Source organism: Staurois parvus, unplaced genomic scaffold, assembly GCF_062004578.1.
Source record: "Staurois parvus isolate SC_StPar_1 unplaced genomic scaffold, SC_StPar_1.0 ptg000145l, whole genome shotgun sequence".
Taxonomy (NCBI): domain Eukaryota; kingdom Metazoa; phylum Chordata; class Amphibia; order Anura; family Ranidae; genus Staurois; species Staurois parvus.
The window spans coordinates 4,899,604-4,912,603 of record NW_028317941.1 but is presented as its reverse complement, the minus strand read 5'-3'; the positions used below and the strand labels follow the sequence as shown (position 1 = coordinate 4,912,603).

At 39.9% G+C, this 13,000-nt stretch overlaps 1 protein-coding gene across 1 annotated transcript in view; it reads right to left on the bottom strand.

The window, feature by feature from the left end:
* Nucleotides 1-1,468: 1,468 nt before the first annotated feature.
* The window catches only part of PEF1 (penta-EF-hand domain containing 1), a 30,119-nt gene continuing 18,587 nt past the window's right edge, over nucleotides 1,469-13,000 (bottom strand). The window contains exon 5 of the mRNA XM_089673866.1: nucleotides 1,469-6,695. Coding sequence (XP_089529992.1) covers nucleotides 6,466-6,695 — 230 coding nt within the window. The 3' untranslated portion in view covers nucleotides 1,469-6,465. The remainder of the gene's footprint in view (nucleotides 6,696-13,000) is intronic.

Sequence of the window (13,000 nt, the reverse complement as noted above, 5' to 3'; positions counted from 1 at the left end):
GTTCAGATGGCAATGCATTGGCTGTCTCTTGCATCAACTTCCAGGGGGGCACCAGGAGTCTTGCAGACTTAAAGGAAGCAAAACCAACAACCTCTTGGATGGAAACTTACTGTCAATCTCAGCTGTCCACTTTCTAGGAGTGTACAACTAGAAAGCACATTACCTCAGCTGCCACCACTTGGATCACCACCTCTTTAATTTATTGTGCCAGAAATGTAGACATTCAACCCTTCAGATTGAACTACAAACTACTTCTGTTTGTAGCCAGGACCAAGGATCCTCAGGCTCTGGCACTGATCTTAGTTCAGGGTAATCTACAACCTCCATCCAGTGTGAATTCTGCCTCATCTGCTCAAAAAGTTGGCACAAGAGAGGAAAACAGTAATTCAATCAATCAGTCAATGAGCAAGAGAGGAAAACAAGCCTAGAAGAACTTGGTGCACAGACATACTCAGACTTCTAGCAGATGACCCCTGGCCTCTACCAACAGGCCAGATCTGCTGTTTCAGTACCCTCTATTCCAGCGGCCTCCAAACTGTGGCAAAATGCAGACACTTGCTTTACTTTGTCCGGCCCTTGAGTCATTATTACTTGCACTGGCACCAATGATTGGACACTATTCCTCCCACTAACACCAGCGGTGGGGCACTATTCCTTCCACTGATATCAATGGTGGGGCACTATTCCTTCCACTGACACCAATTTTTTCATAAAATATAAAATGACAATGAACTTTGGCACCCTATATTTTTGGTGCTTTAAAAGCCCCTAAAGATCATTAGTTTAGAGGTAACCATAAAAAATGGGCGTAGAGTTATTGTTCTCACTCCGGCGTGTTCATCGCCATGTAACATGTTTTTCACAAGTGACGTTTGGTACATAGGCACCCCTAAAAGGTGTGCTTATGTTCATATGTGCGCATACGGCACGCAGGGGAGGTGCAAGCTAAAATGTTAATTTTTTTTGTGGGGGGTGTTAAAGTGGTTGTAAATCCTTACATATACCCTGTGAAGTGACTGGCCTCAAGTGATGCACAGAGATGAAACAAGTCCTCCTACATAAGTTTTACGTGTTTACCTGCATAACCGTAGTGGTATACAGTATTCTTACCATAGTTTCCTGATCTGGTCTCCACTCAGCAAGGGGTGTTACAACTTCTGCTGCTGCGTTCTACATAGTATAAAATAGAAAATTCCAACGGGGAGAGCAGAGTGTCCTCTTAATGACTGACAGAAGTGCAGACCTGGGAACCCAAGTGCAGAGATGTCAGCCCTGGGTCCCCAAGACATGCTGAAAATCATTAGGTGGTTTAACTCTTTAACTTCCACTGAAATGTCATTTTTGAGTTAACTGTTAGCCTTAGAGCCATCAATACATGCATTTTAAACAAATAAATCCCAACTAGCTGTTTAACATACAGTACATAACATAATGAATAGTATCTTAGGTAGCACACAAAAATGAGACATTTTTAGTTAACTCCTTACATATACATATATTTATTTATAAAGAAATCCATTTTCCTGAAAAGCTCAGGGCTTTATAAAGCTTTGGCAAATACAAATTATGACAAAGTTTTTTTAGGTTTTATACAAAATGATACCGCAGTTTAACAAATAAAACTCCAAGCAGCCTTTTGCCTCCTTATACCTGAAACAAATTGGTCAAGTGCATAAAATATTGCTGGAATATAAAAACGTTAAAGTGATACTAAACAATATCCTTGTTCTCCAAAAATAATGCATAAGCATTCAGTACTTAATGGCCCTGCATTAAATTTTTAATTAAATTGTTTCTCACTGTGTTTTTTTGCCTCCTTAAAACATCTTCCGTAAGATCCTAAAAGGTCTCCTTTTACCCCTCACTTCCGATTAAGAGCAAGTTGGGTGAGGTCATGTGCACTGCTCTATACACACTACACTGCTCTATCACACTACACATCCCATAGTCCATAGTTCATGGTCCCTAGTCCATCTTGGGAGTGAGCAAGAGAGTGTGGCCATGCTCATTCACACAGTGGAACTATGGAGAGAGAGAGAACAGGAAAAAAAAAAAAGGAATTTGGAGGTCGAATAGAAGGTACTTTTTTGACAATACATGCTTGCATTTTTTTTCCCCACAGCGTTTAGTGTCACGTTAAATAAAACTGGAGATTATACAAAAGAAAAAGAAAGTGTTAAGTATTACAATAAACCACTAATTACTGTAAATCTAAATTCATTAAAATAGCTCTAACACACTATATTATTGTATACAATTTTTTTAACCAAATGAAGGCACACATGGTGCCTTCATACTAGCATTCTTGGTTGGTCATGGCACATTCACACCACATTCCATAACAAGCATTGCAGTAACACACAGCAACGCACTGTATGTTTGTTTTATGGTGCATTCCCAATCAGTGTCAACTGAACCACCAACATTTATATAGTTCAATGCACCTAAATTCAAAGATGTAAATGCTCTGTGAATTGCAATGCACTGCCTTTTAGAAAAAAGTTATGTCAGACTTGCTAAATTTCAATTTTTTTTCTGTTTTAAGAGCTCATTTAAAATTAATAGTTTGCCTAACACATCCTATTGCCTAACACACTTCAACATGTAAAAACTGCAGTTGTTGCTGTAAATAGGCCCTTAGACAAAAGCCCAGCACAAGCAACCTGCCTAGTGCTACTCTGTTCAATGTAGAGAAAACAAATCTAGTCTGCCCTGCTCCCCCTCTGTTTGAAGGGCCCAGCCTAAAGACCCATGTTTAAAACAACACTGATAAAAAAAAAAAAAAAAGGGACAATGTCGGCTTTTATGCACAAATTGGCCTCAGGAGGTGATCCAGTTTTCATTCAATTAAATAAAAAGCTGCCTTTGGCTTGCCATGGTCAAGCAAAGAATGTTATTTGCCCATGGTCATCTTCTCAATGTTTCTGCTATTCAGTTCTGAGCTTGGAAATGATAGAGGAAATGATAGACTGCATACAATATAGAACCTGTTTAGGAATAATCTGTCACCTGGGCAACTCCAACTCCCTACCTACAGTGGATATAAAAAGTCTACACACCCCAGTTAAAATGTCAGGTTTCTGTGATGTAAAAAAATGAGAGAAAGACAAATCATTTCAGAACTTTTTCCACCTTTGTGGAACTGTACAACTCAATTGAAAAACAAACTGAAATCTTTTAGGGGGCGAAGTAAACATAAAAAACTAAAATAATGTGTTGCATAAGTGTGCATACCCTCTTATAACTGGGGATGTAGCTGTGTTCCGAATTAAGCAATCACAGTCAAAATCATGTTAAATAGGAGTCAGTACACACCTGCCATCATTTAAAGTGCCTCTGATTAACCACAAATAAAATTCAGCTGTTCTAGTAGGTCTTCCTTGACATTTTCTTAGTCACATCCTACAGCAAAAGCCACGGTCCGCAGAGAGATTCCAAAGCATTAGAGGGATCTTATTGATAAAAGGCATCAGTCAGGAGAAAAGTACAAAAGAATTCCCAAGGCATTAGATATACCATGGAACACAGTCATCATCAAGCGGAGAAATTATGGCGCAACAGTGACTACCAAGAACTGTCCGTCCCTCCAAAATTGATGAAAAGACAAGAAGAAACCTTGTCTGGGAGGTTGCCAAGGCAACATTAAATGAGCTGCAGGAATATCTGGCAAGTATTGGCTGTGTGGTACATGTGACAACAATCTCCCATATTCTTCATATGTCTGTGCTAGGTGGTAGAGTGGCAAGACAGAAGCCTTTTCTTACAAAGAAAAACATCCAAGCCCAGCTAAATTTTGCAAAAACACATCTGAAGTCTCCCAAAAGCATGTGGTAAAATGTGTTATGGTCTGATGAAACCAAGGTTGAACTTTTTGGCCATAATTCCAAAAGATATTTGTGGCGCAAAAACAACACTGCACATCACCAAAAGAACACCATACCCACAGTGAAGCATGGTGGTGGCAGCATCATGCTTTGGGGCTGTTTTTCTTCAGCTGGAACTGGGGCCTTAGTCAAGGTAGAGGGAATTATGAACAGTTCCGAATACCAGTCAATGTTGGCACAAAACCTTCAGGCTTCTGCTAGAAAGCTGAACATGAAGAGGAACTTCATCTTTCAGCATGACAATGACCCAAAGCATACATCCAAATCAAAGGAATGGCTTCACCAGAAGAAGATGAAAGTTTTGGAATGGCCCAGCCAGAGCCCAGACCTGAATCCGATTGAAATTCTGTGGGGTGATCTGAAGAGGGCTGTGCAGAGGAGATGCCCTCGCAATCTGACAGATTTGGAGTGTTTTTGCAAGGAAGAATGGGTAAATATTGCCAAGTCAAGATGTGCCATGCTGATAGACTTATACCCAAAAAGACTGAGTACTGTAATAAAATCAAAAGATGCTTCAACAAAGCATTAGTTTAACGGTGTGGACACTTATGCAACCATATTAAATTTAGTTTTTGATTTTTACTTCCCTCCACCTAAAAGATTTCAGTTTGTTGTTCAGCTGAGTTGAACAGTTTATAGGTTACATTAAAGGTGAAAAAGTTCTGAAATGATTTATCTTCGTACATCACAGAAACCTGACATTTCAAAAGGTGTGTGTAGACTTTTTATATCCACTGCATCCATTCACTAAGCAATAAAAAGGGTGAACCGAGTGTGAAATTAGGATAATGTACTCACAACAAACATCAAGTTGCATAGACAGATCTGCTTCAGTGTACATGGGCATTTAGGTTTTATTTCTGAAATCAGTTTGTAAGCATTTTTCACAGAAATATTAAGTTTTTCAATTTTAAACTTGATATTATGTGTTTATTGTAAAAACAATTGTGCTAGTTTGTCTTCATTCCTCTATATGGGCAGCACAGTGGCTAAATGGTTAGCACTTCCGCCTGGCGTTACTCGGGCCGTTGGTTCAAATCTCAACCACAGCACCACCTGCCTGGAGTTTGCATTTTCTCCCTGTGCCTCCAGTTTCCTCTCACACTCCAAAAGACATGCTGGTAGATAAATTGTCTCCTGTCTAAATTGGCCCTAGTATGTTTACGTATGAATGTGAGTTAGGGACCTTAGATTGTACGCCCTTGAGGGTTAGGGACTGATGTGAATGTACAATATATATGTAAAGCGCTGCATAAATTGACAGCATTATACAAGTACCTGAAATAATAATATATAAGACAGTGTGGATTCATCTGTCCCACACTAAACTTAAACTGGCCATTTGTAAATAATTGTTTTGGATTTTACTTGCTTTCGAGTTTGAAGCCCATGTATAATAGCTATTATTAACACAAATGTAACAGAGGAGACTAAAAGTAAAGCTGGAATATATAACTGCTAAAATGTAAACCAGTTTGGAATTGCACCTGACATTTGTAACACTAGCTTTTTGATAACAAGCCAAATACAACCAATTGCAAGCTGTGATTAAAAATCTTGGCTTGTTGTAGTTTCTTAGACTAAGGAATGCAAGTTAGAAATGCTCCCACCAGATTTACCACCATTATTGCACTCATCTTTAACTGAGGAAAACTTTGTATATTTACAGAGTTACCAATGAGTATTATTTATAACATAACATCTGATCTTTTAAAACCAAGTATTCAAATTTATTAAACATAAAATGAATCCAATTTGATGCCCAAATCCTGCCAAAATGTGTTTTTTTTTTTTCATTTTGAATAAACTGGGAAAGAGTAAATACTTCTGTCATATTGTTACTGCTGTAAAAGACCCTGTTGGGGAGATGGCACCGGATTTCCAGTTCCTTTGACACCATAACAAGAAATGAAGCTAGACGGAAATATAGAGATGTAAATACTAACTCAACAAAGGTTCTAACCCTTTACTACACTACTAAAAAAAAAAATGTATTTTGTTAGTCTGTGTCCCCACTAGAAAGGTTTCCCATCACAAAAGAAAACAAGGGGAACTTCCCAATGTATGCACAAACTTCACAAAAAACCTATATCCTTTTCTTACTCTCTCCAAAACTGAAAAATGTTTGGTTTAAGTTGGACTTTATATTTGAATGCATCTTTCATCATAGATGCAAAAGGATCATTTCTATAGTGCTCAAGTTTTTTTTTTTAAAGACTGTTTAGTGAATAGTAGCCTTCGTAGCCACTGTAATATTACAACCGTACCAATGTTATCTGAAAGAGTGAGATTATATATATTTGTATGTTAGCCAGTTTCAAGATTATAACCTTACAGATTACAAAAGCGCTGTACAATTTAGTATGAAGAATATAGGCAAAAAGAGGTTAAACACAGGTTGGCAATATGGAAGCCTATTTACAGGCACCAGAGTGATAAAAAAATGTAACATAGTTTGTGTATACAGGAATTGACACAGCATCTCTTTAAATGTAAGCATCTGCTCATTAAATGGGGTAAGGACATAATTCAAGGAACAGGAATTTGAGGTTTTACAGCCGTCTTTTCAGCTCTTGTGATTTTAAAGAAGGCGTCCCACAGCCATGGTGAGGAAGTCATCATAACTTAGTCTTGCACTGCCAGATCGTGCTGTGTCCTTTTCACGGAATGCTTCTGTCATACTCTGCAGCTTAGTACACACCTGTATAAAGCCATCTAGCTGTAAGGTCATGTTGGCAGAGCGAGGTGCATATCGGGTCATCACTTGCTGCGTAAACTGTGGACTCAGACTGTATCCCATCTGGGAAAGAGCTGTAAAGAGATCACACCAACAATGTAAGCAGTTGACCATAAGGAAAAGCAGATATATTATCACATACAGTGTATAAAATGGATCAGTCTACATATCTGATCAATTTATATACGGTAACTATCCAGTGATTTCTCAGGAAAGATGGGTCTGCATGGTCATTGTAGTCATCTAGTTGATCAGTCTGGTTACAGAAAAAAATTGAAGGACTTCTGCATAAACTGCCGCTACAATGTGATTTGATATTCATCTATGTCGGTTTTATTTAACAAAAAAAGGCACTAACATTTTATACTGCCAATTTGTTGTTAATTGATTGCAATAGCTGACATTTGTTTTAATAAATGTTCAGTTTGTGGGAGGTTCACAAACGCCCAAAAAAGCAAATTGCAAATATTAATGCAAACTCAGAAGTCAATGAGAGGTGAATTTTGAAAATCAATTTGGGCAATTTTCAAGGCTAATGGGAAAGGGATTGTCAAATAAAGAGCATATGAAGCAAGTCACTGCCACAAGTACAATTTACCAATATGAAAAAAACCCATGAGGGACAAGTACCAATGCAAAGAAGTATTTAAAAAAAAAAAAAGAAAATGTTCAGTTGGGAACAACTTAAAACAAAACAAGAAACAGCGTGGGGTTATCCATAAAAATCCACACCAGACCCTTATCCTTTATGATTATCAGGTATAGATTTTGAGGAAGACCCTATATAAAACAAACAAACAGTGTAGAACTGTCAGATACAATTACAGCGTGGGGTTATTCCTAAAAAGATCAATAATTGACCCTTATGCTTAATGATGGTCAAGTATAGATTTTAACCACTTGACCTCTAGAAGGTTTTACCCCCTTCATGACCAGGGCATTTTTTGCTATCCAGCACTGTGCTACTTTATCTGTCAATTACTCGGTCATGCAACACTGTACCTAAATGAAATTTTATATAATTTTTTCACACAAATAAAGCTTTCTTTAGGTGGTATGTAATCATTTATTTTTTGCTATATAAACGCAAAAAGACAGAAAATTTTTAAAAAACACCCCACATTTTTCTGTTGTAAATTGTTGCAAATATATAATCTTTCTAAAGTTTTAGTCCAAAAGACCAATCAAAGCAGCCTTTTACCACCTGATCAGCCGTGTCCAATGACACGCTGATCACTGGGAAATGCAATTGAGGGTTCTCAGCTGCACTTTCCTCACACTGTCAGAGCATGAGGAAAGTACTGCCGAGAACCGGCAGTTGTCAGAGCAGGGATCGGCACCGATCATCAGTGCCCTGATGATCGGTGCCCAGTAGTGCCACCCACCAGTTCCATCTACAAGTGCCCAGCAGTGCCACCCACCTGTGCCCAGTAGTGCCGCCCACCAGTGCCGCCAGTCAGTGCCCAGTAGTTGCGCCAGTCAGTGCCGACTATCAGCACCCATCATGAGTGCCGCCTATCAGTGCAGCCTCATCAACGCACATCAGTGAAGAAGAAAAAGTACCTGTTTGCTAAATTTTATAATAGAAACAAAGAAACTTTTTTTTTCAAACTTTTTGCTCTTTTTTTGTTTATAGAGCAAAAGGTAAAAACACCCAGCAGCAAGTAAATACCACCAAAAGAAAGCTCTATTTGTGAGAAAAAAAAAAAAAGATAAAAATGTCATATGGGTACAGTGTTGCATGACTGAAAATTGGCCTGGTAAGGAAGGGGGTATAAGTGCCCGGTAGGCAAGTGGTTAAATCACATAGGACAAAAAGTCCCCTATGTGATGATTTTTGGTGACAGGTTCTCTTTTGAGACAAGCAGGGTCTTAGAAGTGATGTCACTTCCGGGAGCCCGGAAGTGACATCACATCTGGATCAGGAGAAGAAGGGGAGGGGAGCAGATGTGTCCGCTCTTCTCCTCCCTCCCCTATACCACATCCCCCGGCACCCACCGAAGCAGTCTCAGGTCCGCAGATGGGCAAGCGGAGCCCGGGACATATAGCGGGGGAGAGGCTGACACTGTGGGCTGTATTGAAGCAATCAGGCGGCAGAGCTGCTTCCACCTGACAGGTGAGCCCTGCTGCTTGCCTGCAGCAGGGCTACGGGCAAAAAAAACAAACAAAAAAAAGCAAAAAAAAAAACCACAAAAAAAAAAAAAAAAAAAAAACCTACCTGCCCGGCGCCCGGAACTACATGTCCCAGGCGTCGGGCAATAGGAGTTGGACATCCCTGCATTGTCAGCTGTGAGGCCTTTTATACAGAGGTGTGTTTCTTTCCAAATATGTAGTATCAGGCTGCAACATAACAAAACTGAAAAAAGTGAAGGGGGTCTGTATGGGAATGGTTGAGTTTATCTATGAATATTGCACCACAGTATGCAACATGCTTTCCTTGTTTCTGTCTCAGTATGTAATCATTGTGATGCCTAGTGAAGGTTAGGTCACAGCTGCCAAGCTGCATCCTCTGCCTTAAAAAAACAGACATGATTATTCGGTATCCAAACTAAATCTTTACAGCGCTGCTTGCTACAAAGTGCAATGAATCACTGTGCAACAATGCAAGACAAAACACATTGAACAATATCCAAATAAAGAAAAAGTCCACTAAATCATATATTCTGTGTCACCATGTGGCTAACATAAAATGTCCGCGAGAGTTAAGCACAAAAAAAGCGTTTCCATGCGATCTTCAAAAAACACCACCCTGTGTTCTTATGTTATTTTCCAGTGCTCCTCCACCACCGACACAGAGAACTCACCAGATAAATATGACCACCTACTGTTGCCTAAACCCTTAAAAAGACCACCTTCTACCACAAAACTATAGGCCCATTTCTGTGATGAATAATGATTTAAAGATATTTAGTCGTATATTAGCGGACAGATTGGCCCCGATTATCTCTTCCTTGGTCTCATCTGATCAATCGGGATTTATTCCTGACAGGCTTATCACAGATAATATACGTCTCACGTTGAATGTTATTCAAGATGCTAACCTGCACTCTAAGAAGGTGTTATTAAGCCCAGACATTAACAAGGCCTTTGATAGTTTCCTCTGGCCATATCTGTTTTCGTTGTTGCAGAAATTTTGTTTTAGTGACAAATTTCTTTCCGGTGTATGGGCTTTCTATAAATTTCCCCAAACGAGGATTAGACTCCCGGGCTGTAATTCTGACTTTTTTACCCTGGGTAGAGGCACCTGACAGGGTTGTCCACTCTCTCCCCTACTGTTTGCGCTTGCTTTGGAACCCTTGGCTATCGCTATAAGGTCACATGCTGATATTTCCGGGTATCCGCTCTTGGTTTCACAGTTTAAAGATATGTATGTATGCTGATGATGTTATGCTTTTACTTAACAACCCATTAGTATCCTTGCCTAATTGATGCAATCTGTTGAATGATTTTGCATCCATATCAGGTCTCTAAATTTCTCTAAATCTGTTCTTATGCCTATTAATTTTACTGAGTCTTTAGGGGAATCCCTCCGTGGTAATTTCCCGTTTCGGTGGACCACGCATCGGTTTCTATACCTGGGTATTTACCTCACACCCAAGTATTCGGAGCTATTTGCAGCCAGTTACCCACCATGTGTGTCTCGTCTCTGCACTTTGCTTAAGATCTGGAATGGGTACCCTATCTCGTTTCTGGGTAGAGTCACAGCTGTGAAAATGCACATCTTACCTAAACTCCTCTATTTATTCTGAGCGCTCCCATTGTAGGTCTCTAAATCGTATTTGGATCACTTTCAAAGAGTGATTAATAAACTTCATTTGGCAAAATAGACATCCTCGTTTTACCACGCTTGTTCTATATAAATACCAAAATTCAGGGGGGCTTAGGCCTTCCCACCTTTTGGCTTTATTATCTATCTGCTTGTTTTTCTCTGTTAGCACAATGGGGAACTGTTAACTCCCCGACATCCTGGGTCAGATTTGAATCTCAATCTATGCGCCTGTTTTATTTACTGGGTTTATTGTGGTCAAATACTCCCCCTCATTCGCTGTTGACTTATAATTTGATTGTGTTCCACTCTTTGGCACTTTGGTCCGGTTACAAATCTAAATTGGGTCTTATCTCTCCAGCCCCACCGGGTTTGACATTTTTTGGTGATCCGCGTTTTCCTATCGGGTTTCGGCTCCACAGGCTTTTCGTTGGTGGTATGACCGCGCTCTTACTAGACTATCAGATTTTCAGCATGTGGCTTTTATATCCCGATATGCTACGTACAATATTTGATATCCCGCTTCGTGAACATTTTCGCTATTGGCAAATTCAACACTTTTTCAGTTCCCACTTTGATTTGACGCCCTTGTCCCCGATTATGACTCGCCCGGGGGTAGGGGTCTTATCTCAGATTTATATCGCTCCTTCTTACAGATCATTTTTCCCTTGCTTCCTTTGTATAGACAGTAATGGGAGATTGAGTGTGGGGTTACGTTTTCTGATGAGGACTGGGTTTCTAAGGTGGAGAATATACGGAAGAGCTCTAGATCTCTTTCAGTCCATGAGACGGCCCTGAAGGTTTTAACTCACTGGTACTATACCCCCTCTAGACTTCATGTCATGTTTCCGGGTACATCGCACCTTTGCTTTAGGGGGTGTGGGTTGGCTGGTACCCTTGTACATGTATTTTGGGCTTGTCCTGGTCTTTCCTTGATCTGGTGTAGGATTTCAAAGGTGGCTTCCACTTTGGCGGTTTCTCCGGTGGATTTATCCTTGCAAATTTGCTTATTGGGTGTATCACTTTCGGGGATCCCAGTTAACCAAACGAGGCTAATTCACACTATCTGCAATTCCACTCTATGGGCCTTTGCCCTTTATTGGAAGTCTCCAGTGGTCCTTTTGGCTTCTGTCTTACGAAGAGTTGATACGGTTATGCTTATGGAACGTATTCAATATACGTTGCTGGATAGGATGCATTTATTCAACAAAAAATGGGATGGTTGGAGAACGCATTGACTCTTATTATTCGATTGATGGTCTATCATGGGTTGTTTTGTATCAAACCTTTTATTGATCTTGTGGTTGTTCTGCCGATATTATTGACTACCTCTTTCATGTACTGGTTTTATAATACTTTCATGATTGTACTTTGTATTTCTGTTCATTTTTCATGTTTTTTTTAAGCTGTTTATTCTACCTCACTAAATGGTGTGGTTTTTGTAGTCTATTTCCTAATAAAAACGTTTGTAAACAAAAAAAATATGACCACCTACTACAGGTCAGTCATAATGCGCTTGAATTGGATGTTTCACTTCCTCCAGCCACATATGTTAAGCCACATAAAAGAGAATGCAAAGGGAGACCGCATTTTAAGTTTTTATGGTGGTCTCCCTTTACTCCATGTTTAATGTGGCCTAACATACTGTATATTTTTTAAAGGACATACAAGGCTTTCTTTTTGTCATATTGTCTTGCAAAAATGACTTTTTTTAATGCAAAAAGTAATAAAAGTATAAATTGTATTCTATAAATTTTTCCGGTTTAAAATTACACTAAAATTATAATTCTGGTACAAAGCATTGCAAAGTTTTTTTTTCACAAATTATATACAGGTGTTTTTTCAATGTTGTGCTTTTTTCAATGTGACACTTAAAAAATTAATAAAACAAAAACTTTAAATTAATTAATTTAATATCTGTGCATCACTGAGTCTTGTCATTTGTGGCTATATGTAATGGTCTAGAACAGTGGTCGGCAAGCCGCGGCTCGCGAGCCACATGCGGCTCTTTACCCACTCTAATGCGGCTCTTCTGTGTGCCGGGCGCCCGCTCCCCTCCCTCCTCTCGGTCGGCCGCTCCCCTGCCTCCTCTCGGTCGGCCGCTCCCCTGCCTCCTCTCGGTCGGCAGCCCCAAAAGTCCGCGCGGACCTTTTAATCCGGCCCGCGGATGTGGCTGTCAGGATGTGTGTAGGCGGGGCAGCGTGCCGAACGTGAGGGGAGGGGAGCTAGGCTCCTCTCACAGTCCGCCCTGAAGACCCGAACGGCGCGGGAAGACAGCGAGAGGAACGCAAAAGGTAAGTGAATTGACACGGGGGACTTGGCTTACTAGAAGGGGGGGATAGTACTGTGGGGGATGAAATACTATATGAGGGATGAAATACTATATGAGGGATGAAATACTATATGAGGGATGAAATACTATATGGGGGATGAAATACTATATGGGGGGATGAAATACTATATGGGGGATGAAATACTATATGGGGGATGAAATACTATATGGGGGGATGAAATACTATATGGGGGATGAATTACTATATGGGGGATGAATTACTATATGGGGGATGAAATACTATATGGGGGATGAAATACTATATGGGGGATGAAATACTT